Genomic DNA, 26,061 nt, shown 5'->3' on the forward strand with positions numbered 1-26,061 from the left:
GGGTTTTCTTTCACACGTTTCTCCAGGCTTTGCGCTAGGTAGACCGATGCCTCCTCCGACCTCGCCACCGCCCAGGCCCCGCCCCTTACGCGCCGGCCCCGCCCCTCACGCCGCCCGCTGCCCGCGCCGCCGCAGTCCGCCGCCTCCCGGCACTCCTGGGGCTTCTGCTCGCCGCCGCGCACCATCTCCAGCCGGCGCGCCGCTAGCCACGTGTACCTACTCTGGGCTCCCGGTCCTCACGTGGTCCCAGCTTTGGCGGAAACTTGCGGTGCTTCCAGCTCTGAGTGCCCACGGCGCGGAGCTCCGTTCCCATGGCGACCCTGGTGTTGGAGGATGGGTTGGTCCTGCGGGGCCAGCCCTTTGGGGCCGCTGTGTCGACTGCCGGAGAAGTGGGTAAGCAAGCCCGGTCCGGCTGCCGCTCTCGTCCCACTCTCTGCGGCCCTGCTCTGCCCAGTCTGCCCTAGCCAGACCCCGCCATTTTCCCGCCTACACAACCCCACCCCCACCCCCCTTTCGGCGCCCAGGTCCCCAGCCCAGCCCCGTTCATCTCATGGTCAAGGCGGCCCTCCTGAGCCCCAGCCCTGCCTCTTTCTTGCAGTGTTTCAAACCGGCATGGTCGGCTACCCCGAAGCCCTCACAGATCCATCCTACAAAGCACAGATCTTAGTGCTGACCTATCCTCTGATCGGCAACTATGGCATCCCCCCAGATGAAGTGGATGAGTTCGGTCTCAGCAAGGTAGCCACACCCAATGCCTAGGTGCAGTATTTCTCCAACTTGTTTTGTCCTGATTCCCGGCTTACTGAGCCTTAGTTCTGAATTTGCCTTCCACTTGGGAGAGGGAACTTTAGGTAAGGGACGTGTTATTCCTCCGAAGGACCATGTCTCATCACAAACCTATGAATATACTGCATTCTAGTCTGTAATGCAGTATCTTCATTAACCTTTTGCACTGTGATGTCGAGTGTGACTCGACACGGTTAGCATTAGAATAAAGGAATCGAGAAAAAAGCAAGTGAGTGCAAATTAACACGTCAATCTCCAGTTTTGTCAACCGTAAACACACTGACAGAATTGACTTTATAAACCTGCAAAATTGAGGCCCTGACAGAACCAGGGTAAGGCCTCCTGGAGCCACCAGATCACCACGGATGCTTTTCTGTCACGTGTGTTGTAAGCACACTTGTCCATGTGCAGACTAGACTTCCTGGATCTGAGGGTTCTGCCAAACTTATCCTTCAAATCCCTAAGTAACAAGCTCCAGAACCATCTTTTCTTAAATCTTCCACTAAGCAGATGTAATTTGAATGTGCAACTCCCTTCCACATAAAGGACCTGTTTCCCTAGTTATTGAATGCTTATCTATTAGATAACAAATTTCTGTTATCTTTTTATGTATATAATCCCCTGTGAAGGAGGAGGGTGTAATCATGCCTAGGGATATTCCCTGAGCCTTTATCTTTATTTAGTAAGGTACACTATTTTTGTCACACTCTATAATTATGATCTTGTTTATTTACATGTTACCTTGTTAATTTTCATGCTCCCTAAGTAACAAATTAACGTTGTGACCACAGGGACCATGCTCATTGTTCCTTCCCCAGCGCTCAGTAAATGTTTATTGGCTACTATCATGTATCAGTCACCTTGTTCTTGAGGAGTTCACAGTTCTGTGAAAAAGACACAAACTTGTTTTGTCCTGATTCCAGGTTTACTGAGCCTTAGTTCTGAATTTGCCTTCCACTTGGGAGAGGGAATTCTAGGTAAGGGACATGTTATTCCTCCAAAGGACCATGTCTCATCACAAACCTATGAATATACTGCATTCTAGTTTATAATGCAGTATCTTGGTTAACATGTCAATCACCAGCTTTGTCAACTGTAAACACACTGACAAAATTGATTTTATACACCTGCAAAATTGAGGTTTTATGTAAAAAGCAAGAACAGTGGAAATGAAGTGAGCTTAGGTGAGCTCTAAGGAGGAGGCACAAACTGCAGTGGGTGACTGGGGGTCCCTTCACAGAAAAGGGGATTTGTGATCTCAGTTTTGGGTAAAGGAAAAGGAAGGAAAAAGGAAAATGTCATTTTCAATTTTTAAAAAAATGTATTTTTATTGATTTCAGAGAGGAAGGGGGAGAGAGAGAGAGAGAAACATCAATGATGAGAGAGAATCATTGTTTGGCTGCCTACCGCATGCCCCCTATTGAGGATTGAGCCCACAACCCAGGCATGTGCCCTTGACTGGATTCGAACCCGGGACCCTTCATTTGTAGTCGGACACTCTATCCACTGAGCCAAACCAGCTAGGGCTCATTTTCAATGATTAATCAGGCACCCGGTGCCCATGTGTTCAGTGTTTCATATGGACCTGTTTCTCTAGTTGTTGAATGCTTATCTATTCGATAACAAATTTGGGGGACAGCACTGCTGGTAAAGGGGAAAAGCATGAGGGGCTTGGTGTGCTTAAGGAATGAGAGGTCATTCAGTGTGGCTGAAGCACAGGGTTCATGCCATACGAAGGGAAAAGACGACATAGCAAGGTATAAGGCCCTGGGCTCTCATGATCTCTTCCTTCCATCAACAGTGGTTTGAATCCTCGGGGATCCACGTGGCAGGACTGGTGGTGGGAGAGTGCTGCCCCACCCCTAGCCACTGGAGTTCCATCCGCACCCTTCACCAGTGGCTGCAGCAGCATGGCATACCTGGCCTGCAAGGTATGGTGCAAGCACACGTGTGGTTGGGCAGAGGACCGGTGCCTCGATGGGAAGAATCACGAGAAGATCTGCACTATTGGGACTTGAGTTCAAGGTTGTGATAGAATCTGATTTGAATGTTAGATTGGGGTCTGCAGCCAGTAACTGAGCTCTTGCTCACATGGAAAATTTCAAACGTACAAAAGGAAAGAAGAGCATATCATGAACCCCCAGCTTCTATAGCCACCAACTCAGAGCTAAACTTATTTCATCACCATTACTGTAACCCCCGGATTATTATTATTTTTTAATATATGTTTTATTGACTTCAGAGAGGAAAGGAGAGGGAGAGATAGAAACTTCAATGATGAGAGAGAATCATTGGTTGGCTGCCTCTTGCACACTCCCCAGTGGGGATATGCTCTGACCGGGAATCAAATTGACCTGGTTCAATCACTGAGGCAAGCCAGCGGGGTACCCCCAGATTTATTTATTTTTTAACTTGAGAGTTTTATTAGGGTCTCCATACAGATAAGTCAGGTCATAATTGGGACAGGAAGCACATGCAACTCAAAAGCCTCACTGAAAAGTTTAGTGAAGGGACTAACTACTCCAAGGAGAGGGCAGGTTCATGAACCGTAAGAGGAGAGGGCAGAGAGCCCTGATAAGAGCAGTACCAAGTTCTGGCTACAAACAGCTACCAAAACCCACAGGGAGTCCCTGTAAGAAAGGGGTCCCTGACGGGAGCATGGCCACACGTCACCCCCGGGGTTTTCGAAGCTTATCTCAGACATTGTGTCATTTATCCATAAATATTTAAATATCTCTGAAAAAGGAATCCTTTTAAAACATGACCACAATAACATCATACATTTTAAAAAGTAACAGTAATTCCTTAATATCAAATACCCAATCAAGGTTTAAATTTTTCCCAGATATCTAAGTTATTTTTTCATGGCTTGTTTCTTTGAATCTGAATCTAAACAAGATTGGTACATTGCATTTGATTATATCTTTTTAACCTATGGGCCTTGTAACCTATTGACAGAAACAGGTCAGTTTTTCTTTGGAGTATCCCAGTCTGCATTTTGTTGATTACATTCCTGTTGTATCATTTAGCATGTTCTTTTTCTGTAAACAGATAAATCTTGATATTCTGTAAACAAACAGATCTGGATTCATGGTACAATTCAGACGTGAGATTCTTGGCGAGAATACTGGATGGTAGTGAGTTTCCATCAGGATGGCTTAGGGTTTTGATGCCCATAGACCAGCTGTGTGTGACGTGGCTCTGGAATGGAAGTTCTCCTGGCAGTCTTAACCTCATGCATGACTGAGTTGGGGGAGTGGGCTCTCTCAGAGTGAGCTATTTTGACAGGAGTGGACACTCGGGAGCTGACTAAGAAGTTGCGAGAACAAGGGTCTCTGCTGGGAAAGCTGGTCCAGGATGGGACAGATCCTTCAGCCCTGCCATTCTTGGACCCCAATGCCCGCCCCCTGGTGCCGGAGGTCTCCATTAAGGTACAGTGGGCGAGTGTTGTAAGCTATAGCACAGTAATTACAGTCTGTCCATAACCATGGAGAGCCCTTAAGGTAGAATCAGAAGAGGCCTCCAAGTTAGGGGGTTGGTGTGTGCCTATCGATACCCACTGATCACAGCTGCCAACCATTGCCCTTTCTTTCTCAGGTTCCACAGGTATTCAATGCAGGGGGTACCCCTCGCATTCTTGCTTTGGATTGTGGCCTGAAGTATAATCAGATCCGATGCTTGTGCCAGCGTGGGGCCGAGGTCACTGTGGTACCCTGGGACCATGCACTGGACAGCCAGGGTGAGTAGCTGGGGTCTCTGTAGGACCACAGGCAAACAGTGTGTGTGGAAGATCTGTCCCTGGGTCTGATTGCTAAAGCCAACATGAGTTGCAGGGAAGACAATGGAGATAAGGGCTTTTGCTCTAATGGTAAGGGCTGCAAGTGTGTCTGTAGTTGAATACTGGTTATGACGTCATCTTTTCTGCCCATTCCAGAATATGAGGGTCTCTTCCTGAGTAACGGCCCTGGTGATCCTGCCTCCTATCCCAATGTGATATCCACACTGAGCCGTGTCTTATCTGAGCCTAACCCCCGGCCTGTCTTCGGGATCTGCCTGGGACACCAGCTGTTGGCCTTAGCCATTGGGGCCAAGACTTATAAGATGAGGTGGGATTTATGGGGAGAGGAAGAGCCTGCACTACTGACAAGAGGGGTGGGGAGTCTTGGGAAAGGGCATGGAGTTGGTACTTATTAGTGTTGAAACAGAGCAGGAGCTGGTGAGAGTCCTGGGAGTAATGAGAGCTGGGTTTGGTCCAGGGTTGAAGGAGGGTGAAAGGGGCCTGTTAATCGGCTGCTTCCATCCGCAGGTACGGGAACCGAGGCCACAACCAGCCTTGCTTGCTGGCGGGCTCTGGGCGCTGCTTCCTGACATCCCAGAATCACGGGTTTGCCGTGGAAACAGACTCCCTGCCGGCAGGCTGGCTTCCCCTCTTCACCAACGCCAATGACCATTCCAACGAGGGCATTGTCCATGACAGCCTGCCCTTCTTCAGGTGAGCCGGGGTGATTCTGGCACAGGGGCTGGGTGTGTGCAGCTTTGAAGCCTCCTGGGACTTGAAGGTCCAAAAGTAAAGAGTGACCGTGGGCCCCAGTCATCCATCCCACTCCCCACCTCCGGGGCGGCCACTGCCCAGGCCAGTGATGGTGACAGGTTTCGTGATCCAATCTCTTCAACAGTGTCCAGTTTCACCCAGAGCACCAAGCTGGCCCTTCAGATATGGAGCTTCTTTTTGATATCTTTCTGGAAACTGTGAAAGAAGCCATCGCTGGAAACCCTGGGGGCCAGACAGGTAAGTACCTGAGAACTGGGTTGTGGAACCAAGAACAGGGCTGGCTCTAGGATGGACGTACCCCAGGAAACTGATACATGTTTGGGAAGTAAGGAGGTGGGGTGGGAAAGCACCCAAACCATGATTTATTTATACTTCTATTGAAAGCAGCTCCTGACGCATGAGTCCTGGGTTCTGGTTCTTTTTTATTATTATTTTTAATTTTTTTTTATTTTAGAGAGTAGAAGGGAGAGGGATAGAGAGATGGGAACATTGATATGATGTGAGAGCAGAACATCAATGGCTGCCTCCTGCATGCCACCCACTGGGGATCAAGCCTGCAACCCGGACATGTGCCCTGACCAGGAATCGAACTGTGACCTCCTGGTTCATAGGTCAACACTCAATCACTGAGCAACACCAGCCGGGCTTTTTTTGTTGTTCTCACCTGAGAATATTTTTTCCATTGATCATATATATATATATATATATATATATATATATATATTTCTTTTATTGATTTCAGAGAGGGAGGGAGGGAGAGAGAGAAACATCAACGATGAGAGAGAATCATTAATTGGCTGCCTCCTGCATGCCCCCCACTGGGGATCAAGCCCGCAACCCAGGCATGTGCCCTTGGCCGGAATCAAACCCAGGACCCTTCAGTCTGCAGGCTGATGCTCTATCCACTGAGCCAAACCAACCAGGGCTCCATTGATCTTTAGAGAGAGTGGAAGGGTGGGGTAGAGACAGAGAGAGAGACATCGGATGTGAGAGAGACACATCAATTGGTTGCCTCCCGCACACGCCCCAAACAGGGCCAGTGATTGAGCCTGCTACTGAGGTACATGCCCTTGACTGGAATTGAGCCCATGACCCTTCAGTCCACGGTGGGTGCTGCAACCACTGAGTCAAAACTGGCTAGGGCTGGGTTCTGGTTCTGACTGCCATTCACTAGAGCAGTGGTTCCCAACCTTTTTTTGGCCATGCCCCACCTAAGCATCTCTAAAATCCTGATTACCCCCCCACCACCACCATGAGATATAATTCTTATTATTCAAAAAGTGAGGAAGCCTAAAAGGCTATTAACTTGGTCTAAAAAAGCTTCTAAAGAGCATGGCATCCATGAGAGAGAAAAATAAAAGAATGAAAGGACAGTTGAAGTACTGAGGAAGAAATCACTAAGAAGTTGTTAAAATAATAATAATATGAAGTGATATGAAAAAATGGCAAATAGCCCTAGCCGGTTTGGCTCAGTGGATAGAGCGTCGGCCTGCAGACTGACAGGTCCGAGGTTCGATTCTGGTCAAGGGCATGTGCCGTGGTTGCGGGCACATCCCCAGTAGGGGGTGTTCAGGAGGCAGCTGATCAATGTTTCTCTCTCATCGATGTTTCTAACTTTCTATCCCTCTTCCTCTCTGTAAAAAAATCAATAAAATATATTTAAAAGATTTTTTTAAAATGGCAAATAAAGTTTCAAAACACATAATAGAGAATTGAAATGCATAAATATGTCACAGTACATATTTATATACTGTACGTGAGGCCCGCCCCTAGGACCATAAGAAATGCAAAAAAATTCGCTGTTAATAACTCATTCTCAAATTGCCCCCCTTAAAAATCAGATTGCCCCCCTGTGGGGCGTGTGCCCCACGTTGGGAACCACTGCATTAGAGTCATTGCTTGTTCTGGATTCTTCTGTGAAACCAGGGGGTTAATCCGGATGATTTCTCTCAGATCTCACTTAGTTCTGTCCATGACTCACTTTGTTTCCACAGTTCGAGCGCGGCTGTCTGAGCGCCTGTGTCTGCTCGGGGCTCCCAGCCCAGGCTCTGGGCTTCCCCCGCCACGGAAGGTCCTGATCCTGGGCTCGGGGGGCCTCTCCATTGGCCAGGCTGGCGAGTTTGACTACTCAGGTTCTCAGGTAAGTCATGTCCATCCGCCCCTCTGGGCGTGTGGGCCTCAGGGATGGCTAGAGTCTTGAGGAGAAAGGCGGAGGCTTGAACCTTGGTTGTGGGGAGGAAATGAAGGAGGAAGTCTGGGGAATGTGCCGAGAGGTGAGGGGCTGAGGAGGAGGAGTGGCTGTTAGGGCTACGAGAACAGAGAGGAAAGGAGACGGAGACTGTTTACAGTCTTCTGCAGTCGAGGTGGACGTGCCATTTTGTCTCCCTAGGCAATCAAAGCCCTGAAGGAGGAAAACATCCAGACGTTGCTGATCAACCCGAACATTGCCACAGTGCAGACCTCCCAGGGGCTGGCCGACAAGGTCTATTTCCTTCCCATAACACCTCACTACGTCACCCAGGTACGACTGGGGGAAGGCTGGACTGAGGAGGGGGATCCAGGCGGGCACACTGGGCTTCTAAACTTCTTTGATCCATTTCCTAACTGCAAGGTCCTAATGCCCCTCTCCTTCCTCAGGTGATCCGTAATGAGCGTCCGGATGGCATATTACTGACTTTTGGGGGCCAGACAGCTCTGAACTGTGGTGTGGAGCTGACCAAGGCCGGAGTGCTAGCTCGGTATGGGGTCCGGGTCCTGGGCACACCCGTGGAGACCATTGAGCTGACGGAGGACCGGCGCGCCTTTGCCTCCAGGATGGCAGAGATTGGCGAGCACGTGGCCCCCAGTGAGGCAGCAAATTCTCTTGAACAGGTTTGAGGTGGCTGGAGGGAGGTAGAACGGTGTCGTTTTCTTTATATCTTATTTCCTCTGTGTCCAGGAACCCTCTGTGCAGCCCGCAGTCAAGGCCTGACCTGTTGGTTTATCTCTTCTGCTCCCTGCAGGCCCAGGCAGCCGCTGAGCGACTGGGGTACCCTGTGCTGGTGCGGGCAGCCTTTGCCCTGGGTGGCCTGGGCTCTGGCTTTGCGTCCAACAGGGAGGAGCTCTGTGCTCTCGTGGCCCCAGCTTTTGCCCATACCAGCCAAGTCCTGGTAGACAAGTCCCTGAAGGGATGGAAGGAGATTGAGTATGAGGTGGTGCGAGACGCCTATGGCAACTGTGTCACGGTGAGTAGATGGAGACAGGGTGGGAGCCGTGTCGGGCAGTACGAGCTCTTGTAAGGGCAGAGGCCAGGGCTCAGATCCAGGATGGATACAGCCACCTGTCTCTCCTGACGCCCTTTGGCAGTGACCTCCATGGGACCCTCTCTTCACAGGTGTGTAACATGGAGAACTTGGACCCACTGGGCATCCACACTGGTGAGTCCATAGTGGTGGCTCCGAGCCAGACGCTGAATGACAGGGAGTACCAGCTCCTGCGGCAGACGGCCATCAAAGTGACCCAGCACCTGGGCATCGTCGGGGAGTGCAATGTGCAGTATGCCTTGAACCCTGAATCTGAGCAGGTGAGACTCTAGGTCCTGGAGCTGATATTCTAGCTATTGGATCTCCTTCCCCCCAAAATTTTTTTTAAAAATACGTTTTTATTGATTTCGGAGAGGGAGAGAGAGAGAAACAGCAGTGATGAGAGAGAATCGTTGATCGGCTGCCTCCTTCACGCCCCACACTGGGGATCAAGCCCGCACCCCGGGCATAGGCCCCGACACAGGGAATTGAACCGTGACCTCCTGGTTTGCAGGTCGACGCTCAAGGAGGGCCCGAGCCATGAATGCTGGGCCCTCCTTCCAAAATTTTGAGGCCAAAAGGGCCTACAGACCCCGGAGTAGAAACTGGGATTGTCTTTGGTAGGGTTGGGCCTTGGTGGGAGGGGGCTGTTGCTATCCATCCCTTTGCGGGGGGCTGTATTTTCTTACCTTTCTGAGATCTCTCCTAGGTGGGCCTCTAGGCCAGTTACCTGGTGACTCTGTTCTCTCTCTCTGCAGTATTATATCATCGAAGTGAACGCCCGGCTCTCTCGAAGCTCTGCGCTGGCCAGTAAGGCCACAGGCTACCCGCTGGCCTATGTGGCAGCCAAGCTGGCTTTGGGCATCCCTCTGCCCGAGCTCAGGTACCGGGTGGGGAGAGGTCAGGGAGGTAAAGAAAGCTCTCATGGGCAGGGAACATTGGAAGGACATTGGTCTGGATGTATGGGGATGGAGAGAACTATCTGCAGGCTCAATGTGTGTATCTCCCCCTCTGTCCTTCTGGCACCCCCACCTGATGGCTCCCAGGAACTCGGTGACGGGGGGAACAGCAGCCTTTGAGCCCAGCCTGGATTATTGTGTGGTGAAGATTCCCCGCTGGGACCTCAGCAAGTTCCTGCGCGTCAGCACGAAGATCGGAAGCTGCATGAAGAGCGTTGGTGAGACACGTCCGGAGACCCCTCCCCAGGTCACCCCCACGGGGTCCCACCTGTCCCAGGAATCTGGAATGTCAGAGAGAGTTCCCCGGCATGGCCTTTCAGCATCTGTGTTAGCAGCTTCTTGGGAATACAGTTCCTCGGAGCTAATAGGGACATTTCAAACGAAGAAAGGAGGTCTTGTTACTAGGAGTGGGGATCGAAGGCATCTGGAAATCTCTGCCAGAATACGCATGCCCCCTCCCTCCCAGACGCAGGTCAGACTGTGGGGGGGGGGTGACAGCCATCAGAGAGTCCCATCTCTCATCTTACCACTGAGTAACTGACGGGACCACGACAGGAAAGTGTTGTGGCCAAATGGAGGGCAGCGCCAAGAACTGAGAACGACCTGCTAGCCGGTGTTCCTCTGACTGAGGCCGGTTCCGTGACACTCCACCCACGGCATTTCCTGGCATCTTGCCCACGGCCTTAGGCTGGTAATGGGAGTGACTGTGCTAGTTTAAAACTGATGCTTGGGGCAAACAGTGGCTGCTGCTTTTCTGTGAACCCTCTAAATCCAAGTCAGCACAGTGGTAGCCATTCTTTTGTTTTTCCCCCCCAGAGAGGAAGGGAGAGGGAGAGAGAGGTAGAAACATCAATGATGAGAGAGAAGCATTGATCGGCTGCCTCCTGCATGCACGCCCCCTACTGGGAATCGAGCCTGCAACCCGGGCATGTGCTCCTGACGAATCGAACCCAGGACCCTTCAGTCCACAGGCCGACATTCTCTCCATTGAGTCAAACCAGCCAGGGCCGTGGTGGCCACTCAGCACATCTCCTGTCCTGGGCCCTCTCTGCCATGATCACTAAATGAGATTTTTTATTTTTATTTTTTTAACACAGTGTATAAGATGAGAGCAGGATTTCAGAGACCTTTTTCTTTTCTTTCTTTATTTCTTTTAATTTATTGACTTCAGAGAGAGGAAGGGAAAGAGAGAGATAGAAACATCAATGATGAGAGAGAATCATTGATCGGCCGCCTCCAGCATGCCCCTTACTGGAGATCGAGCCCTCTATGCAGGCATGTGCCCTGACCAGGAATTGAGCTGTTACCTCCTGACTCATGGGTTGACATTCAGCCACAGGGCCACACCGGCCGGGCTCAGAGAACTTTTTCAAAAAAGAAGGAAATTTAGTGGTGAACAGGGAGTTCGTGTCCTTTTAAGTCGCCTTAGGCCGTCCTCTAAGACAGTTCAGCCCACCACGCATGTGCACAAGCCAAAGTGCTGCCGGCTAAGGATAAGAGCACTTCATTGTGTTCCCCTTCCCATTAAGAGCAATAGTAGCCTTTACACAAGTTAAGTCTAAGCTCAGATACTTCAGAATTTTTAGAAATCTTACAAGACTGCCAAGTTGTTCCTTCTGGAGATGAATTTGTTATATGAAAATTATAGTAAACATGGGAACGAAGCCATAATTAAATTGTGGCTAAAAGAAGTGGATTGAAAATAGGACAATCAAAGATTGATTCCTAGATGAGACATTTCAGGGTTTTACATCTATTCAAGTATTCTTGGAATGTGATCTTGGGTAACTTTTATTATACAAGTAAGATACACCTATCATTGAGAAATTAGAAAAGATAGTTTAACCAAAGAATAATCACTTGCAATATTGTCACACAGAGATTAATTTGGGCATATATATGAGTCCAGGAATTTTCTAGGCATGCAAGTATGAGTGTTGGGTTTTTCTTTTACCCAAGATAAAACTTTGATGATATAAACACATTACAAAGAAATTAAAATCACTTATAATCCAGTTCCTTAACACTGCTGTTAGTATCTTGGTGTTTTAAATTTTTTTCTAAAGAAATAAATATTAGGATTGTAAATAAATACAGTTGGTAAGAAATACTTGAAAACCATGGAGTAAATTTTCAGAGGACATAAACAAAACTTTACAGAACAGGAAATCAGTAAACAAACTGAGAGGAGGGGGGAAGCTCCCTCTTAGTAATAAATAGAAATCTAGCCCTGGCCACGTGGCTCAGTTGTTTGGAGCGTTATCCCATAACACCAAAAAGATTTCGGGTTCAATCCCTAGTCAGGGTGTGTATGGGAGGTAACTGATCAATGTTTCTCTCTCACATCAGTGTTTCTCTCTTTTTCTCTCTGTCACTCCCTCTCTTCCTCTCCCTTCCTCCATTCCTCCCTCTTTCTCTAAATCAATAAAAGCATGTCCTCTGTTGAGGATTAAAGTAAATAAATAAAAGCATCATCCTTGGGTAAGGATTTAAATAAATAGAAATCTAGTTAAATGAGATAATTGCTTAACAAAAGATTTTTTAATTGTTGTTAATCCATCTGAGGATATTTTCCCATTGATTCTTAGAGAGAATGGAAGGGAGAGGGAGGGAGATAGAAACATCAATGTGAGAGAAAGAGAAACACGATTGGTTGCCTCCTGCGTGAGTCCCAACCTGACCAGGGCGGGGATTGAGCCTGCAACCAAGGTACATGCCCTTGACTGGAATCAAACCCAGGACCCTTCAGTCCTTGGGCTGATGCTCTATTTACTGAGCCAAATCAGCTAGGGCTTAACAAAAATTGTTTTAAATGATGATACACATTTCTTAGAAGGTTGGTTAAACGTATACTTTGTATTATAAAGCAATTCATACTTAACAAGAGCCAGACAATGTATCTTACCTGTTTCCCCTGCACTTCTGGAAATTTATCCTAAGGGTCTAACCCAAAGCATAGAAAACAGCCCTGGCTGGGTAGTTCAGTTGGTTAGAGCATCATCCTGATACAAGATTGTAGGCTTGATCCCCGGTCAGGACACATACAGGAATCAGCCAATGAATGCATAAGTGGAACATCAGTTTGAAAGAGAAACATTGACTGTCCACCTCTTACATGCCCCCTACCAGGGATTGAGCCCGCAAACCTGGCATGTGCCCAGACCAGGAATTGAACCGGCAACCTTTTGGTGAATAGGACGTTGCCCAACCAACTGAGCTACCCTGGCCAGGGCCCATTTTAGGCATTTGAATTCCATATTCACTAATAAAACATGAAAATCGTAGAGGGCAGAGCTGAAAGCTTAAGATTTCTCCATAATGAAACACCATAAATCTCACCACCATGGGACCCGAGAACCTCCCGGAGAGGAGGTTTACTTGACTGTAAACCATAGACATTCCGGGCAGCTCCCCGACCACCAGGCCCTCAGTCTTTACATCCTGTGTCTCCAGGTGAAGTCATGGGCATTGGGCGTTCCTTTGAGGAGGCCTTCCAGAAGGCTCTGCGCATGGTGGACGAGAACTGTGTGGGCTTTGATCACACAGTGAAGCCGGTCAGTGACATGGTAAGTGGCCACCACTCCCCCTGGGAACCCCCCTAAAGTGGACGCTGCAGCTCTCTGTCCCAGCCCGGGAGCCCGTTCCCAGCAATAGTAGCAGCAGTCATTAGTGGACACTTGCTGTGTTTTCACTGCTGAGAATTTTGGGATGTCACCTCGTTTGTTATATGAGGACGGATTAGACTTGGTTTTATAGATGAGGAAACTGAGGCTTAGGGAGGTTGTTGAACTTGCTCGGCGCCGCGTAGGCGGTGAGAGGCAGAGCCAGGATCCACGGCCAGGTTTTTACGACTGCAGAGCCTCTGCGCTGGTCTGCAGTTCCCTCTTCTAAGATGATGACAGTCATGCTCCAGGCCGTCTGAGGTGCTGACAGTAGATTGGGAACATTTTGCCTAACATTCTGCCGTCTCCTGCCTCTGCACAGTGCTGTCTCCATCTGTCTGCCCTCTCCCATTAGGAGTTGGAGACGCCAACAGATAAGCGGATCTTTGTGGTGGCAGCTGCTCTGTGGGCTGGCTACTCGGTGGAGCGCCTGTATGAGCTCACACGCATCGACCGCTGGTTCCTGCACCGCATGCAGCGGATCGTGGCACACGCCCAGCTGCTGGAGCAGCACCGTGGGCAGCCTCTGCCCCCGCACCTGCTGCACCAGGCCAAGCGCCTTGGTTTCTCAGACAAGCAGATCGCCCTTGCGGTTCTCAGGTGAGAGATGGCGGCGAGGGCCTTGGGCTGAGCAATGTGGGCCAGTGACCCTTGGTACTAGTGCGAGGCCCTCAGAAAGGGAGAGTGGGGGCTTTGGCGGCCTCTGACCGGATTCCCTAGGGTATTTTCCTCTGTGACCCCGGCCCTGGGATCTTCCTCCACTGCTCAGTCTGTACCCCTCTCCCAGGGCCTCTGTTTCTGTCCTCTTCCCTTTAGCACAGAGCTGGCTGTTCGCAAGCTGCGTCAGGAACTGGGGATCTGCCCAGCGGTGAAACAGATTGACACAGTTGCAGCTGAGTGGCCAGCTCAGACGAACTACTTGTACCTGACCTACTGGAGCACCACCCATGACCTCACCTTTCGGACGCCTCACGTCCTGGTCCTTGGCTCCGGCGTCTACCGTATCGGCTCCAGCGTCGAGTTCGACTGGTGTGCCGTGGGCTGCATCCAGCAGCTCCGGAAGGTCCGGGAGCTGGTCTCTCATTCTGTTTCCCCTGCTGCTCTGTTCAGCTCCAGACGCTGCCTTCCACCCATGCTCCATCCTGGCCCTTTCTGTTAATTGCTCCTCTTTGCATCTATTGTAGGGCTTTGGGTTGGGGCAAAGGTCCCCTTAGCCTATCGTGTGCCCCTCACAGGCATGTGTCTCCTTTCCAGCACTTGGTGCCCACTTTTCAATACCTACCGGCGGGGTGCGCTGCGCAGTAATTGAGGAAGCTGAGGCGGTGCTCTCCAGAGTAGGGGCTTTGGCTTGGTTTCTCCACCCCTTCCTCTCACCTGATGGCTAATATCAGTCCCTCCCCATTGCAGATGGGGTATAAGACCATCATGGTGAACTACAACCCGGAGACAGTCAGTACCGACTATGACATGTGTGACCGACTCTACTTTGATGAGATCTCTTTTGAGGTGAGAGGGATGCAGGCTCTCTTAGCCTGAGGGGCCGGGATCAAGTAGGAGTAGCTGGCCGACCTAAGATCCTTTGGAAGTTGTGGGATGTGAAGGGATGTGGTGGAGGGTGAGGAGCAGTGAGCCAGAAGGCTGAGGCCCCGACCCCACGTGTCCCCACCGCTGTTTCTCCTCCTGCCCTGTAGGTGGTGATGGACATCTATGAGCTGGAGAACCCCGAAGGCGTGATCCTCTCCATGGGAGGGCAGCTGCCCAACAACATGGCCATGGCTTTGCATCGGCAGCAGTGCCGGGTGCTGGGCACCTCCCCTGAAGCCATCGACTCGGCTGAGAACCGTTTCAAGTTCTCCCGGCTCCTTGACACCATTGGCATCAGCCAGCCTCAGTGGAGGGAGCTGAGCGACCTAGAGGTGGGCTGGGACCTCGTGGGAGGCTGTAGGATGTCATGGGTGAGTGCGACCAATCTAGCTAAGCTCCCTGCACCCTTAGTCTGCTCGCCAGTTCTGCCAGACCGTGGGGTACCCCTGCGTGGTGCGCCCCTCCTACGTGCTGAGTGGCGCTGCTATGAACGTGGCCTACACTGATGGGGACCTGGAGCGCTTCCTGAGCAGCGCAGCAGCCGTCTCCAAGGAGCACCCTGTGGTCATCTCCAAGTTCATCCAGGAGGCCAAGGTAGGCTGCAGACAAAGAAGTCCCCGAGGGCAGGCCCTGCTCTGGTCCCACAGACATTCATAGGCACAGTGGGCTGGGAAGGCTGGGTTGCACCAAGGCTCTTAAAGCAAGGGAGCATCTGGGGCCAGTGGGAGAAGACAATGGTCCTCGCTCTACATCACGTTGCCCTGCGCGCACACGCATCCCCTACTCCCAGGAGATAGACGTGGATGCCGTGGCCTGTGATGGTGTGGTGGCAGCCATCGCCATCTCGGAGCACGTGGAGAATGCAGGCGTGCACTCCGGGGATGCCACGCTGGTGACGCCACCACAAGACATCACTGCCAAAACCCTGGAGCGGATCCAAGCCATCGTGCACGCCGTGGGCCAGGAGCTGCAGGTCACGGGACCCTTCAATCTGCAGCTGATTGCCAAGGTAGGCAGAAGGGGTTAAAGGAAGGGACTACAGGGCCGCAGTGCCTCGTTCTGTGCTGGCCCCAGGGCCAGGGAGCTCGGCACGCTCTCCGGCCCTCGTGAAAGTAGGCACGAAGGCTGGAGGGACGGGTGGTGGCTAGGACCCGCGGTGTCAGGGTTTCTGACCTGGTTGATGCCCCACAGAAATAAGTGAGTCGAGGTCAGGGAGGTATGTCAGCAAGCCCAGCCTGGGAAGGCTTGACCAGTTCTTCTCTGCCCAGGATGACCAGCTGAAAGTCATCGAATGCAACGTGCGTGTCTCTCGCTCCTTTCCCTTCGTCTCCAAGACGCTGGGCGTAGACCTAGTAGCCTTAGCCACGCGGGTCATCATGGGGGAAGAAGTGGAGCCTGTGGGGCTCATGACTGGCTCTGGAGTCGTGGGGGTCAAGGTAAGGAGGATCAGCACCCCGAGGTTCGCAGGCAGCAGCCGGGAGGCAGGAGGAGAGAGTTCCTTCACATACACGTTGTCAGTCAGCATGTAAACCCAGCACCTGCTGTGGGTAGGTGTTGCTCGGCCATGGAGTGATGAGGTGGCCTTTCACTCTGTAATGGGAGGCGAGAGAAGTTGGGTCCAAAACAGCTTGTTTATAGAACAATTTCTAATAGACCTACATAATAGAATAGAGATGTGAAAAATGCTAAAGGAGTTCGCAGACAGCAGGTACCACTTCTAAAAAGGGTGACCTGGGACAGCTTCAGAGACACGATGGCACTTGAACTAGGCCTGGAAGGGCGGTCGGGTGTTTGATTTTCAGAGCTTGGTGAGGAAGTGTCCCAAGGCCAGGGGACAGCTGAGGGAAGGCCCAGGTGTGCTGGGGAGGCAGCTGGTGGTGGGTGTAGGGCACACGCGGAGCAGCAGCAGGCAGGCTAACCCCGCTGTTTGGATGGGACCCAGGAGAGGGTCTGTGGCTGCCTCTCCCACTGTGGGGAGGCGGCCCCTCTCTCACCTCCTGCTCCCTCAGGTGCCCCAGTTTTCCTTCTCCCGCCTGGCGGGTGCTGACGTGGTGTTGGGTGTGGAAATGACCAGCACCGGGGAAGTGGCCGGCTTTGGGGAGAGCCGCTGTGAGGCCTACCTCAAGGCCATGCTAAGCACTGGCTTTAAGATCCCCAAGAAGAACATCTTGCTGACCATTGGCAGCTATAAGGTACAGAATTGGGGGTGGGGGCACTCAGAGAGATGGGGGCGGATGGCCTGGCCTTGAAGTGGGAGACTGGAGAAGCATAACCTCATCTTCCTCTGCTTGGTCAGAACAAGAGTGAGCTGCTCCCAACTGTGCGGCTGCTGGAGAGCCTGGGCTACAGCCTCTATGCCAGTCTGGGCACCGCCGACTTCTACACCGAGCATGGCGTCAAGGTACTGGCTCCACGGCCTCCCCACACTGCCCTGCAAGGGTTCGAAAGCACCAAAGAATTCTCTCCCTCTTCCCCTGCTTTTATTGTTATTGTGCAAATCACGTATATTTCATTCAGAGAAAGTAGAATATGCAGGAAAGCAAAGAGAAAAAGCCCTGAGATTTCTCTACCACTGTTAATATCTATATATATGAAAGCCTAAGTGACTGTTAAAGCCAGATGACCTTCTGGTAGATGATATGCATAATGACCACCAGGGGGCAGATGCTCAACGCAGAAGCTGCCCCCTGGTGGTCGGTGCACTCCCACAGCCAACCTCCCCCTGGCCCTGATCCCAGGCCAGGCCGAGGGACCCCCACCCGTGCACGAATTCGTGCACCGGGCATCTAGTTCTAATATATTTCCTTCCAGAATTTTATCTATTTGTGTGTGTATGTACGTACGTGTGTGTGTGTATGTGTGTGTAGACTCATCCTGCACAGTCCCTCACCAAGTTTAGATGTCTTCCCTGTCAAGAAATAGACTGCCACTAGCAAATAGAGGCAGCCCTGGTCCCCACCCAGTCTTCTCATGGGCTCCCGGGCCTCCTCCCCTCCCTTCAGGCTGGCCTTCCTGACCCTAGCCAGGCTCAGATTGGCCCTGCCCTTGTCTCTGGGCCCCAGGTAACAGCTGTGGACTGGCACTTTGAGGAGGCAGTCGATGGTGAGTGCCCACCACAGCGAAGCATCTTGGAGCAGCTGGCAGAGAATCACTTTGAGCTGGTGATTAACCTGTCCATGCGTGGAGCAGGGGGCCGCCGTCTTTCTTCCTTTGTCACCAAGGGCTACCGTACCCGACGTCTGGCCGCTGACTTCTCTGTGCCCCTCATCATTGACATCAAATGCACCAAACTATTTGTGGAGGTAACTGAGCCCGGGTGCAGGGCGGGAGACAGCCAGTGCTAATGGGGGAGGAGGGAGAAGTGGGCATGTTGTGGGCTGGGAAATCTCAGAATGAAGCAGCCAGGCGAATAATCCGACTTCGTGGCTGCAGAGAGAGAAGGTGAAGATAGGGAGTCAGGAGCCTGGTTTATGGGAAACCCAGTCCCTACCTACACCTCCCAGGGTGCCCTTAAATCAGAGCTGACTGTGCTTTCCATCTGCAGGCCCTGGGCCAGATCGGGCCAGTCCCTCCCATGAAGGTGCATGTTGACTGCATGACCTCCCAAAAGCTCGTGCGGCTACCTGGTAGGTGCAGCTCAGGAGGACTGGCTCTTGCCGCTGGGAACAGCTATCAGAGACCCTGGTGTGGTGGGGGGTGGCCGAGGGCCCACTCCCTGCCCTGGACTGCACAGAGTGGACGCCCAGAATCTTGGTCACTCAGCTCCTTCACTCCCCAGCACACAGTGCCCTTGACTGAGTTACCTCCCCACCTCTCGCTTTCGCTTTCCTGCCGCCCAGTCACCTCCTGGATGCCCTTTGTGTGTGAATCTTCCTCTGATCTTACCGCCCCCCGTCCTCCCAGGACTGATCGATGTCCACGTGCACCTGCGGGAACCAGGTGGCACGCACAAGGAGGACTTTGCCTCGGGCACAGCTGCCGCCCTGGCTGGAGGCGTCACCATGGTGTGTGCCATGCCTAATACCCGGCCCCCCATCATCGATGCCCCTGCTCTGGCCCTGGCCCAGAAGGTGAGCTCTCGCACCCCTGCTTCATGGTGACCCACGTGTCCCCACCAGCCTCCCCTTCCCCCTCGCCAGGGGCCCAGGCCACTGGTGCCCTACTGGCCTGGGTGCGCTGGGCCCTTATCTCACACTGTCCTCCCCAGCTGGCAGAGGCTGGTGCCCGCTGTGACTTTGCCTTATTCCTCGGAGCCTCATCGGAGAATGCAGGGACCCTGGGTCCGGTGGCCGGGTCTGCTGCAGGGCTGAAGCTCTACCTCAACGAGACCTTCTCCGAGCTGCGGCTGGACAGCGTGGACCAGTGGATGGAGGTAGGGAGATGGCAGTGGAGGGAGGCAGCCAGACAATTCCTGCTGGCTGGAGGGCCGACAGCAGTGAGGAGCCAAGAGCTCTGTGAGGGCTCCAGGCTCTCCCAGAAAATTCTTTCTGCCCCCAGCATTTCGAGACGTGGCCTTCCCACCTTCCTATTGTGGCCCACGCGGAGCGGCAGAGTGTGGCCGCCGTCCTCATGGTGGCTCAGCTGACCCAGCGCTCGGTGCACATCTGTCACGTGGCACGGAAGGAGGAGGTGAGTGCTCCAGAGGCCCTGGTGCCCCTCTGCTGGCCCAGTAACACCAGGAGGTCAGGGAGTCCTTGGGGCAGTAGAGGGTCTGAGGAGCCTGAGCTGGACCCTCAGCTTGTCCGCCCCCTAACTTTTCAAGAAGGGATGTTGGCCGCGGGGCTTGTAGGGCAGGGCATAGGGAGAGGCCTCCTCTGCATTTCCGTGCTCTCCCCCCAGATCCTGCTGATTAAAGCCGCAAAGGCCCAGGGGCTGCCCGTGACCTGCGAGGTGGCGCCCCACCATCTGTTCCTGAGCCGGGATGACCTGGAGCGCCTGGGGCCTGGGAAGGGGGAGGTCCGGCCGGAGCTGGCCTCCCGGCAGGACGTGGAGGCCCTGTGGGAGAACATGGCCGTCATCGACTGCTTTGCCTCAGACCACGGTGAGAGGGCCCGCAGTGTGCCTCCTCCTGCCCCCCAGGGATCTGGGCCAGGCCCCTGGCCCCATGAAGGCTGGGACTTGACCTGTGCAATACCCCAGCCCCTAATACAGTGCCTGGTGCGTGGTAGGTGCTTGATAAATGTTCAGTGAAAGAAGGAACGAGCAAATAAGTAAAATGGTGCACGAGAGACCGTGGGTGGGGTGGGGCCCCAGAAGATGGCATAGTCCCCGTTTACCCATTTTCCGACCCCCAGAGAATAGTAGTGCCGGGAGGGAGGCGGCGGTCCTGGCGTGCTGTGGCTCCCAGAGGTGGGGGTGATTGGTGCTGAGGGTCTGCTCTTTCTCCCAGCCCCCCACACCTTGGAGGAGAAGTGTGGGTCCCGGCCTCCCCCTGGCTTCCCCGGGCTGGAGACCATGCTGCCGTTGCTGCTGACGGCTGTGAGCGAGGGCCGGCTCAGTCTGGACGACCTGCTGCAGCGCCTGCACCACAACCCTCGGCGGATCTTCCACCTGCCCCCGCAGGAGGACACCTACGTGGAGGTGGGGTGGCGGGATGAGGGCCCGGAGCGGTGGGGACTCTCCAGCCCTGGGCCTCTCCCGTGGGTGGTCTTTCCCTCGCTTCACTCCTGACTCTGGCAGGTGGACCTGGAGCATGAATGGACAGTCCCCGGCCACATGCCCTTCTCCAAGGCCCACTGGACACCCTTTGAGGGGCAGAAGGTGAAGGGCACCGTTCGGCGCGTGGTCCTGCGAGGAGAGGTTGCCTACATTGATGGGCAGGTACGTGTGTGGCCGGTGCACAGTCCCAGTTGTGTCCTTTTCATCCCGCCCAGCACATCTGTGCTGCCCCACCGCCCCCTCCAGCCGCCCTGGTACAGCCCCCCAGGGCACTCTTTCTCCTTGCTGGCTTCATTCCTTCAATCCCAGTCGGGCTCTCTCCTCACCCCCGCCCCTGCCTTCTGCCTGCAGGTTCTGGTGCCCCCAGGCTACGGACAGGATGTTCGCAAGTGGCCTCAGGGAGCTGTTCCCCAGCTCACGCCCTCAGTCCCTGCCACCAGTGAGGTCACCACGGTACACATGCTGCTGGGCTGGGGGGAGTCTGGGAGTGGCAGCCAGGCCTGGGGTTTCAGGGCGGAAGGCTCTTTACTTGACAGTTAAAATCCCCACCACCTGCTTCTGTCTGCTGCAGACCACAGAATTAACTGTCAGTTTAGGAGGTTGCCCGTGGGAAACACGGACCCATTAACCAGAGATCTCGGTGGCCAGTGGTGGGGCCAGCTCGCGCCTCTAGAAAGCAGAGTGCCTGCCCTGCTGTGGACAGCACCGTGCTCGGGGGAGGCCCTGGAATGGAGTCTGTGGACACTGAGCAGTTGGCTTTTCACGATGGGGTGAACTTGAGAAGGGGTTGGGTCGGGTTTTCCAAACACGAGACCGGTGTTTGCTCTGCAGACGCCTGAAAGGCCCCGCCGGGGCATCCCAGGGCTTCCTGACGGCCGCTTCCACCTGCCGCCCCGAATCCACCGAGCCTCGGACCCCGGTCTGCCAGGTAAGAGGCCGTCATGTCGGTGCACCACCTGGACGTGGAGATGTGGGGCAGCCTCTCTCCCCTGCACCCCCAGTGTCCCGGATGGACCAGTGGCCTGGGAGCTGATCCAGGCCCTCCCCTCCCAGCACCTCATCGTTCCCTCCTTACCCCGTCCTTCCTGCCATTCCCCATCCCAGTCTGATCCACTGTTTCAGCCTTTGCCTAAATCAGTCTGCCCAGCGTCAGGTCGGCCCCACAGCTTCCTCTCACCGGCCCTTTTTGTTGTGGGCAGCCACGTTCCTGCGCCTGGGAGCTGGGCTCCCACGGGGCAGCAGAGCGTGGGGTAAATCCAGGGGGTTGGTGATGTGAGCCTGGCCGTTCCCCTTCCCTAAGATCCCATTTGCCACTTGGGAGGGCCCGGGGGGGTTGGGGGCCACTGCTGACATACAGCAGCCCCATGGGAGATCATTGTGTCCCCAGAGCTGCTAGTCCTTTGCCTCCCCTAACCTGCTAGAGCTACTGTGGTGTGAGCCAGTGTAACACAGACTCTGTGATTCAGAGTCCGGGGGGCCCGGGGGCTCTTCTCAGCACTCAGCCCCAGGCTTACATCTATGCTGTTGCCCATTTGCAGCCGAGGAGCCAAAGGAAAAGGTGTCTCGGAAGGCAGCTGAGCCAGGTGAGAGGCCCCCCGACACACTCGCCTTGGGGACCTCTGATCCGGCCTGGCAGGAGGGACACTCTGACCAGCCTCTTCTGCCCCGTCCCTCACAGCAGAGCTGATGGGAACCCTTGATGGCACCTGCTACCCTCCACCACCAGTACCTAGACAGGCGTCACCCCAGAACCTGGGGACCCCTGGCCTGCTGCACCCCCAGACCTCACCCCTGCTACACTCATTAGTGGGCCAACATATCCTGTCCGTCCAGCAGTTCACCAAGGACCAGGTGCCTGGGGCGGGGGACCGGGACACCAGAGCGAAAGGATCTGGCAGCTTGGGGCCGGGACCTCCAGGCGCTGCCCTCCCCGCTGACCCCGGGTCTTTCTTAGATGTCTCACCTGTTCAATGTGGCCCACACGCTGCGCATGATGGTGCAGAAGGAGCGGAGCCTCGACATCCTCAAGGTCAGGGTCGGGCTGTGGGCTGAGGATCCCGGCCCCGGTCAGCGGGCTGTGCGGTGGTCAGGGGGCCTCCCTCCCCTGCCGTAAGCCCCTCGTGTGAGTCCGAACCTCCCACTCACTCAGCTTTCTCTGCTGGGAGGGCCTGCTGCCCCAGGCCCCACGTCTGTCCTGTCAGCATGCAGCTGACTCGCGAAGCCCTGAGCGTCCGCCCCCTCACCTGGTCCCCTGGTCTGTGCGGATGGACTCGTGGGGGAGAGCTGGGACGTTTGCTTTTCTCCCGGACAATGTGTCTCATTCAGACTCTTAGCAAGGGCTTTTTGGAGGCACAGCCTTCAGCTCAGCATGACAGATGGTGGAATTCATGGGGAGGTTTGGGGGGGGGGGATCCTCTCGGCACTCCTCTTGTGTAAGCTGGGGAGAGGCAGCCTGTGTGTTCCCTGAGAGGAACGCACGTACCCATCCCTCTCCCCCAGGGGAAGGTGATGGCCTCCATGTTCTACGAGGTGAGCACGAGGACCAGCAGCTCCTTTGCAGCAGCCATGGCCCGGCTGGGGGGCGCTGTGCTCAGCTTCTCCGAAGCCACATCCTCCGTCCAGAAGGGTGAATCCCTGGCCGACTCCGTGCAGACCATGAGCTGCTACGCGGACGTCGTGGTGCTTCGGCACCCACAGCCCGGAGCAGTGGAGGTGAGGCCGGGGCCCAGGGACCGGGGAGGGCGGGATGGGGCAGGGAGACGCAGAGGGCAGGACTCCCCTCCCTTGTGCCGGTTCACAGCTGGCAGCCAAGCACTGCCGGAGGCCAGTGATCAACGCTGGGGATGGGGTTGGAGAGCATCCCACCCAGGCCCTGCTGGACATCTTCACCATCCGGGAGGAGCTTGGCACTGTCAACGGCATGACGGTGAGGGTGTGGCCTGCCCGGGGAAGGCCTGGCGAGGGAGGCGGGGGAAGTCGCTCCTTTATCCCGGGCATGCTGCATCAAGGAGGCCCCCATCCGGGCCTGAGGCCAAAGCTTTGAAACGGGCAGGGGGTGCTCAGTCTGGGGGCCCTCTTGTGACGGGGTTCCTCCCCTAGATCACTATGGTGGGGGACCTGAAGCACGGACGCACAGTGCATTCCCTGGCTTGCCTGCTCACCCAGTACCGAGTCAGCCTGCGCTACGTGGCGCCTCCCAGCCTGCGCATGCCCCCCGATGTGTGGGCCTTTGTGGCCTCCCGTGGCACCAAGCAGGTGAGACCCCGGGAGGCCGTGGGGACATGGGTCAGGCAGGCAGAACCGGCCTGCACTCACCCCGCTCGGCCTCGCCCTCGCCCTCCAGGAGGAGTTTGAGAGCATCGAGGCGGCGCTGCCCGACACCGACGTGCTCTACATGACGCGGATCCAAAAGGAGCGCTTCGGCTCCACCCAGGAGTATGAAGCTGTGAGTGCCGGGGTGCAGGAGCCAGGGCTGGTGCGCGGGCACCCGGACAGGAGGCCGGGGCGGCCGGGCTCCTGGAGCTGGGTCAGCGCCCTTGGTTGGGTGTGGAGAGGACCTGGGAGCCGGGGCTGTGGCCTCAGCCTCCCTGCCCGGAGGTGCTGACAGGGCCCTGTCTGTCTCAGTGCTTTGGCCAGTTCATCCTCACTCCCCACATCATGACCCGGGCCAAGAAGAAGATGGTGGTGATGCACCCAATGCCCCGCGTCAATGAGATCAGGTGACGTGACGTCAGCGTTGAGGCTCCCCCGGGGGCTGGCTGGGGAGGGCCCTGAGGCCTGGAAGGCCATCGCGGGCTTCGTGGTGACTCTCGCCTTCTCTCGCAGCGTGGAGGTGGACTCGGACCCCCGAGCAGCCTACTTCCGCCAGGCCGAGAACGGCATGTACATACGCATGGCTCTGTTAGCCACCGTGCTGGGCCGCTTCTAGGCCCTGCTCCTCAGCCTCTGGCCCTGATGCTGGGCGCGGAATCCGGTGCCCCCCACGGGGGCCGCACACGTCGATGCTCTGGGGTATCCAGGCAGCTCACGTGCTCATGTGCACACACGTGCAGACCACACTCCTGGTATTGGACTGGACTGAGCTCCAGCATGGGGATCAAACCTGTCTCCCTCTTGCACCTCAGTTCTGTACAGTTTTTCTACTGACTAAATAAATAGCTTAGCTGTCTCTAGTCCTGCTTCCTTGCATGTCTTCTGGCTTTAGCATAGGATGCCAAGTGTAATAAGCAGAGCTTCCTTCCAGCAAATGAGAACTGGCAGGCTCCTGCTCTAGCCAGGGCTGAGCAGCCAAGCTCAGCATTATCGGAGTCGTGGCTCTTTGGGGTCTGGGCAGGAACATGCTGTTCTGCTGGAGCCCTGAGCCACACGGATATATGTGCAGCCCTCCTTCCTCAATTAAGTTGCACTCCAAGTCCTGACACGAGTCCTGGTGAACGAAGGCTGAGCAGCTGGCTGGTGAGGTTCATTCTGCCTGGTTGGTCCTTCAGCAGCTGAGGCGGCCACTGGTCCTCAAACCTCGCCTTGGAGTTCTCCAGCTGCCGCCACTGCTGGGAGCCCCTCCTGTCTGTTATCCATGGGAGCCTCTGCTGGACCCGGGACTTTTCAGACTGGACGAGGGACAGATGCCCTGACGGGCTGAGGGGCACTTTGGCTGGGAAACGCTGGGGTGGGGGACGGGTGGAGTAGCTCATGCACCTGCAGGTTACGGCTTCTGTGGATCTTTCAGGGTGTGTGAGCTGTTCCATTCCATGAACTTCAGGAGCATTAGGGACATTTCTTGATCCCACAGACTAAGCGCCCGCTGGGTACAAAGCACCATGTGCGATGGGAGTCCAGGATGGACAAGATAGTTGTGCCCTCCATCTTGAAGCCTCGGTGGTACGGCATCAGGGACGTGTTGATTGAACACATTTGCACGAGATGGTCCAATCATCACTCGGTGATGGCTCCAGCATCACCCAGGAAGAGCCTGCTTCATGCAAAGAGCTAGTGGCATGTTTCAGCGGTAGGAAAGGAGAAGGAACTCTTTTTTTTTTTTTTTTTTAAGAGTGAACAAGAACTTAACACTTTTTTTGTTTGTTTTTTGGTTAATCCTCACCCAAGGATATTTTTTCCATTGATTTTTAGAGAGTGGAATGGAGGAGGATAGAGAAACATCGATGTAAGAGAGACACATCGCGTGGTTGCCTCCTGCACGTGCCCCGACCAGCGCCGGGAATCAAACCCACAGCCATTCAGTCTGCAGGCTCTAACCACTGAGCAAACTGACTAGGGCAACACATTGTTTAATCTCATGCCGACTTTCCAACTGTTTTTGCAGATGCAGAAACTTACTGCGTGGCTTACCAGCCACATAGCTAGGGTTCACAACAGGACTACTCAAACCCACCTTTCTATTAAAACGAAAAGAAAACAGTCCTTTCCGGCTCTCAGGGCATCCAGAAGCAGCGGGAGAGACAAGCCACACAAATGAGCCACCGAGAGAATGAGTCTAACGCATCCATGGGGGCCAGCTTTCAGAAAAGAGCGAGCAGCACAGATCTGGAGTCCGGAAGGCCCACGGAGCTGGGACGCGATTC

General features: G+C 54.4%; 1 protein-coding gene across 2 annotated transcripts; it reads left to right on the forward strand.

Moving 5' to 3' along the window:
- Positions 1–109: 109 nt before the first annotated feature.
- CAD (carbamoyl-phosphate synthetase 2, aspartate transcarbamylase, and dihydroorotase) lies at positions 110–24,875 on the forward strand. Of its 2 annotated transcripts, none has more exons than XM_079792393.1 (44): positions 110–393; positions 599–738; positions 2,588–2,717; positions 4,075–4,217; positions 4,384–4,525; positions 4,721–4,892; positions 5,093–5,278; positions 5,463–5,575; positions 7,333–7,478; positions 7,728–7,859; positions 7,976–8,209; positions 8,341–8,562; positions 8,712–8,900; positions 9,378–9,502; positions 9,666–9,796; positions 13,032–13,144; positions 13,596–13,840; positions 14,057–14,303; positions 14,648–14,746; positions 14,932–15,156; positions 15,236–15,418; positions 15,615–15,833; positions 16,093–16,260; positions 16,834–17,016; positions 17,121–17,225; positions 17,887–18,126; positions 18,369–18,450; positions 18,728–18,894; positions 19,032–19,196; positions 19,322–19,453; positions 19,664–19,865; positions 20,214–20,404; positions 20,504–20,644; positions 20,834–20,935; positions 21,314–21,410; positions 22,021–22,065; positions 22,161–22,333; positions 22,437–22,511; positions 22,982–23,194; positions 23,283–23,408; positions 23,582–23,737; positions 23,826–23,927; positions 24,107–24,201; positions 24,308–24,875. In XM_079792393.1, exons 1-44 carry the CDS (start codon positions 312–314, stop codon positions 24,408–24,410), a joined length of 6,681 nt encoding a protein of 2,226 aa, XP_079648519.1. In that variant the 5' UTR covers positions 110–311; the 3' UTR covers positions 24,411–24,875. The 2 variants fall into 2 exon arrangements, with proteins under 2 accessions (XP_079648519.1, XP_079648520.1); XM_079792394.1 differs by having other exon boundaries at positions 22,164–22,333.
- Positions 24,876–26,061: the final 1,186 nt, after the last annotated feature.

Source organism: Cnephaeus nilssonii (assembly GCF_951640355.1).
Source record: "Cnephaeus nilssonii genome assembly, chromosome: 15".
NCBI lineage: Eukaryota > Metazoa > Chordata > Mammalia > Chiroptera > Vespertilionidae > Cnephaeus > Cnephaeus nilssonii.

Coding starts and splice junctions, on each gene's coding strand:
- CAD (XM_079792393.1), top strand. CDS start 312: ATGGCGACCCTGGTGTTGGAGGATGGGTTGGTCCTGCGGGGCCAGCCC. Junction 13,841..14,056: donor ATCGCCCTTGCGGTTCTCAG/GTGAGAGATGGC, acceptor TCTTCCCTTTAG/CACAGAGCTGGCTGTTCGCA. Junction 20,936..21,313: donor CCACCAGTGAGGTCACCACG/GTACACATGCTG, acceptor TTTGCTCTGCAG/ACGCCTGAAAGGCCCCGCCG.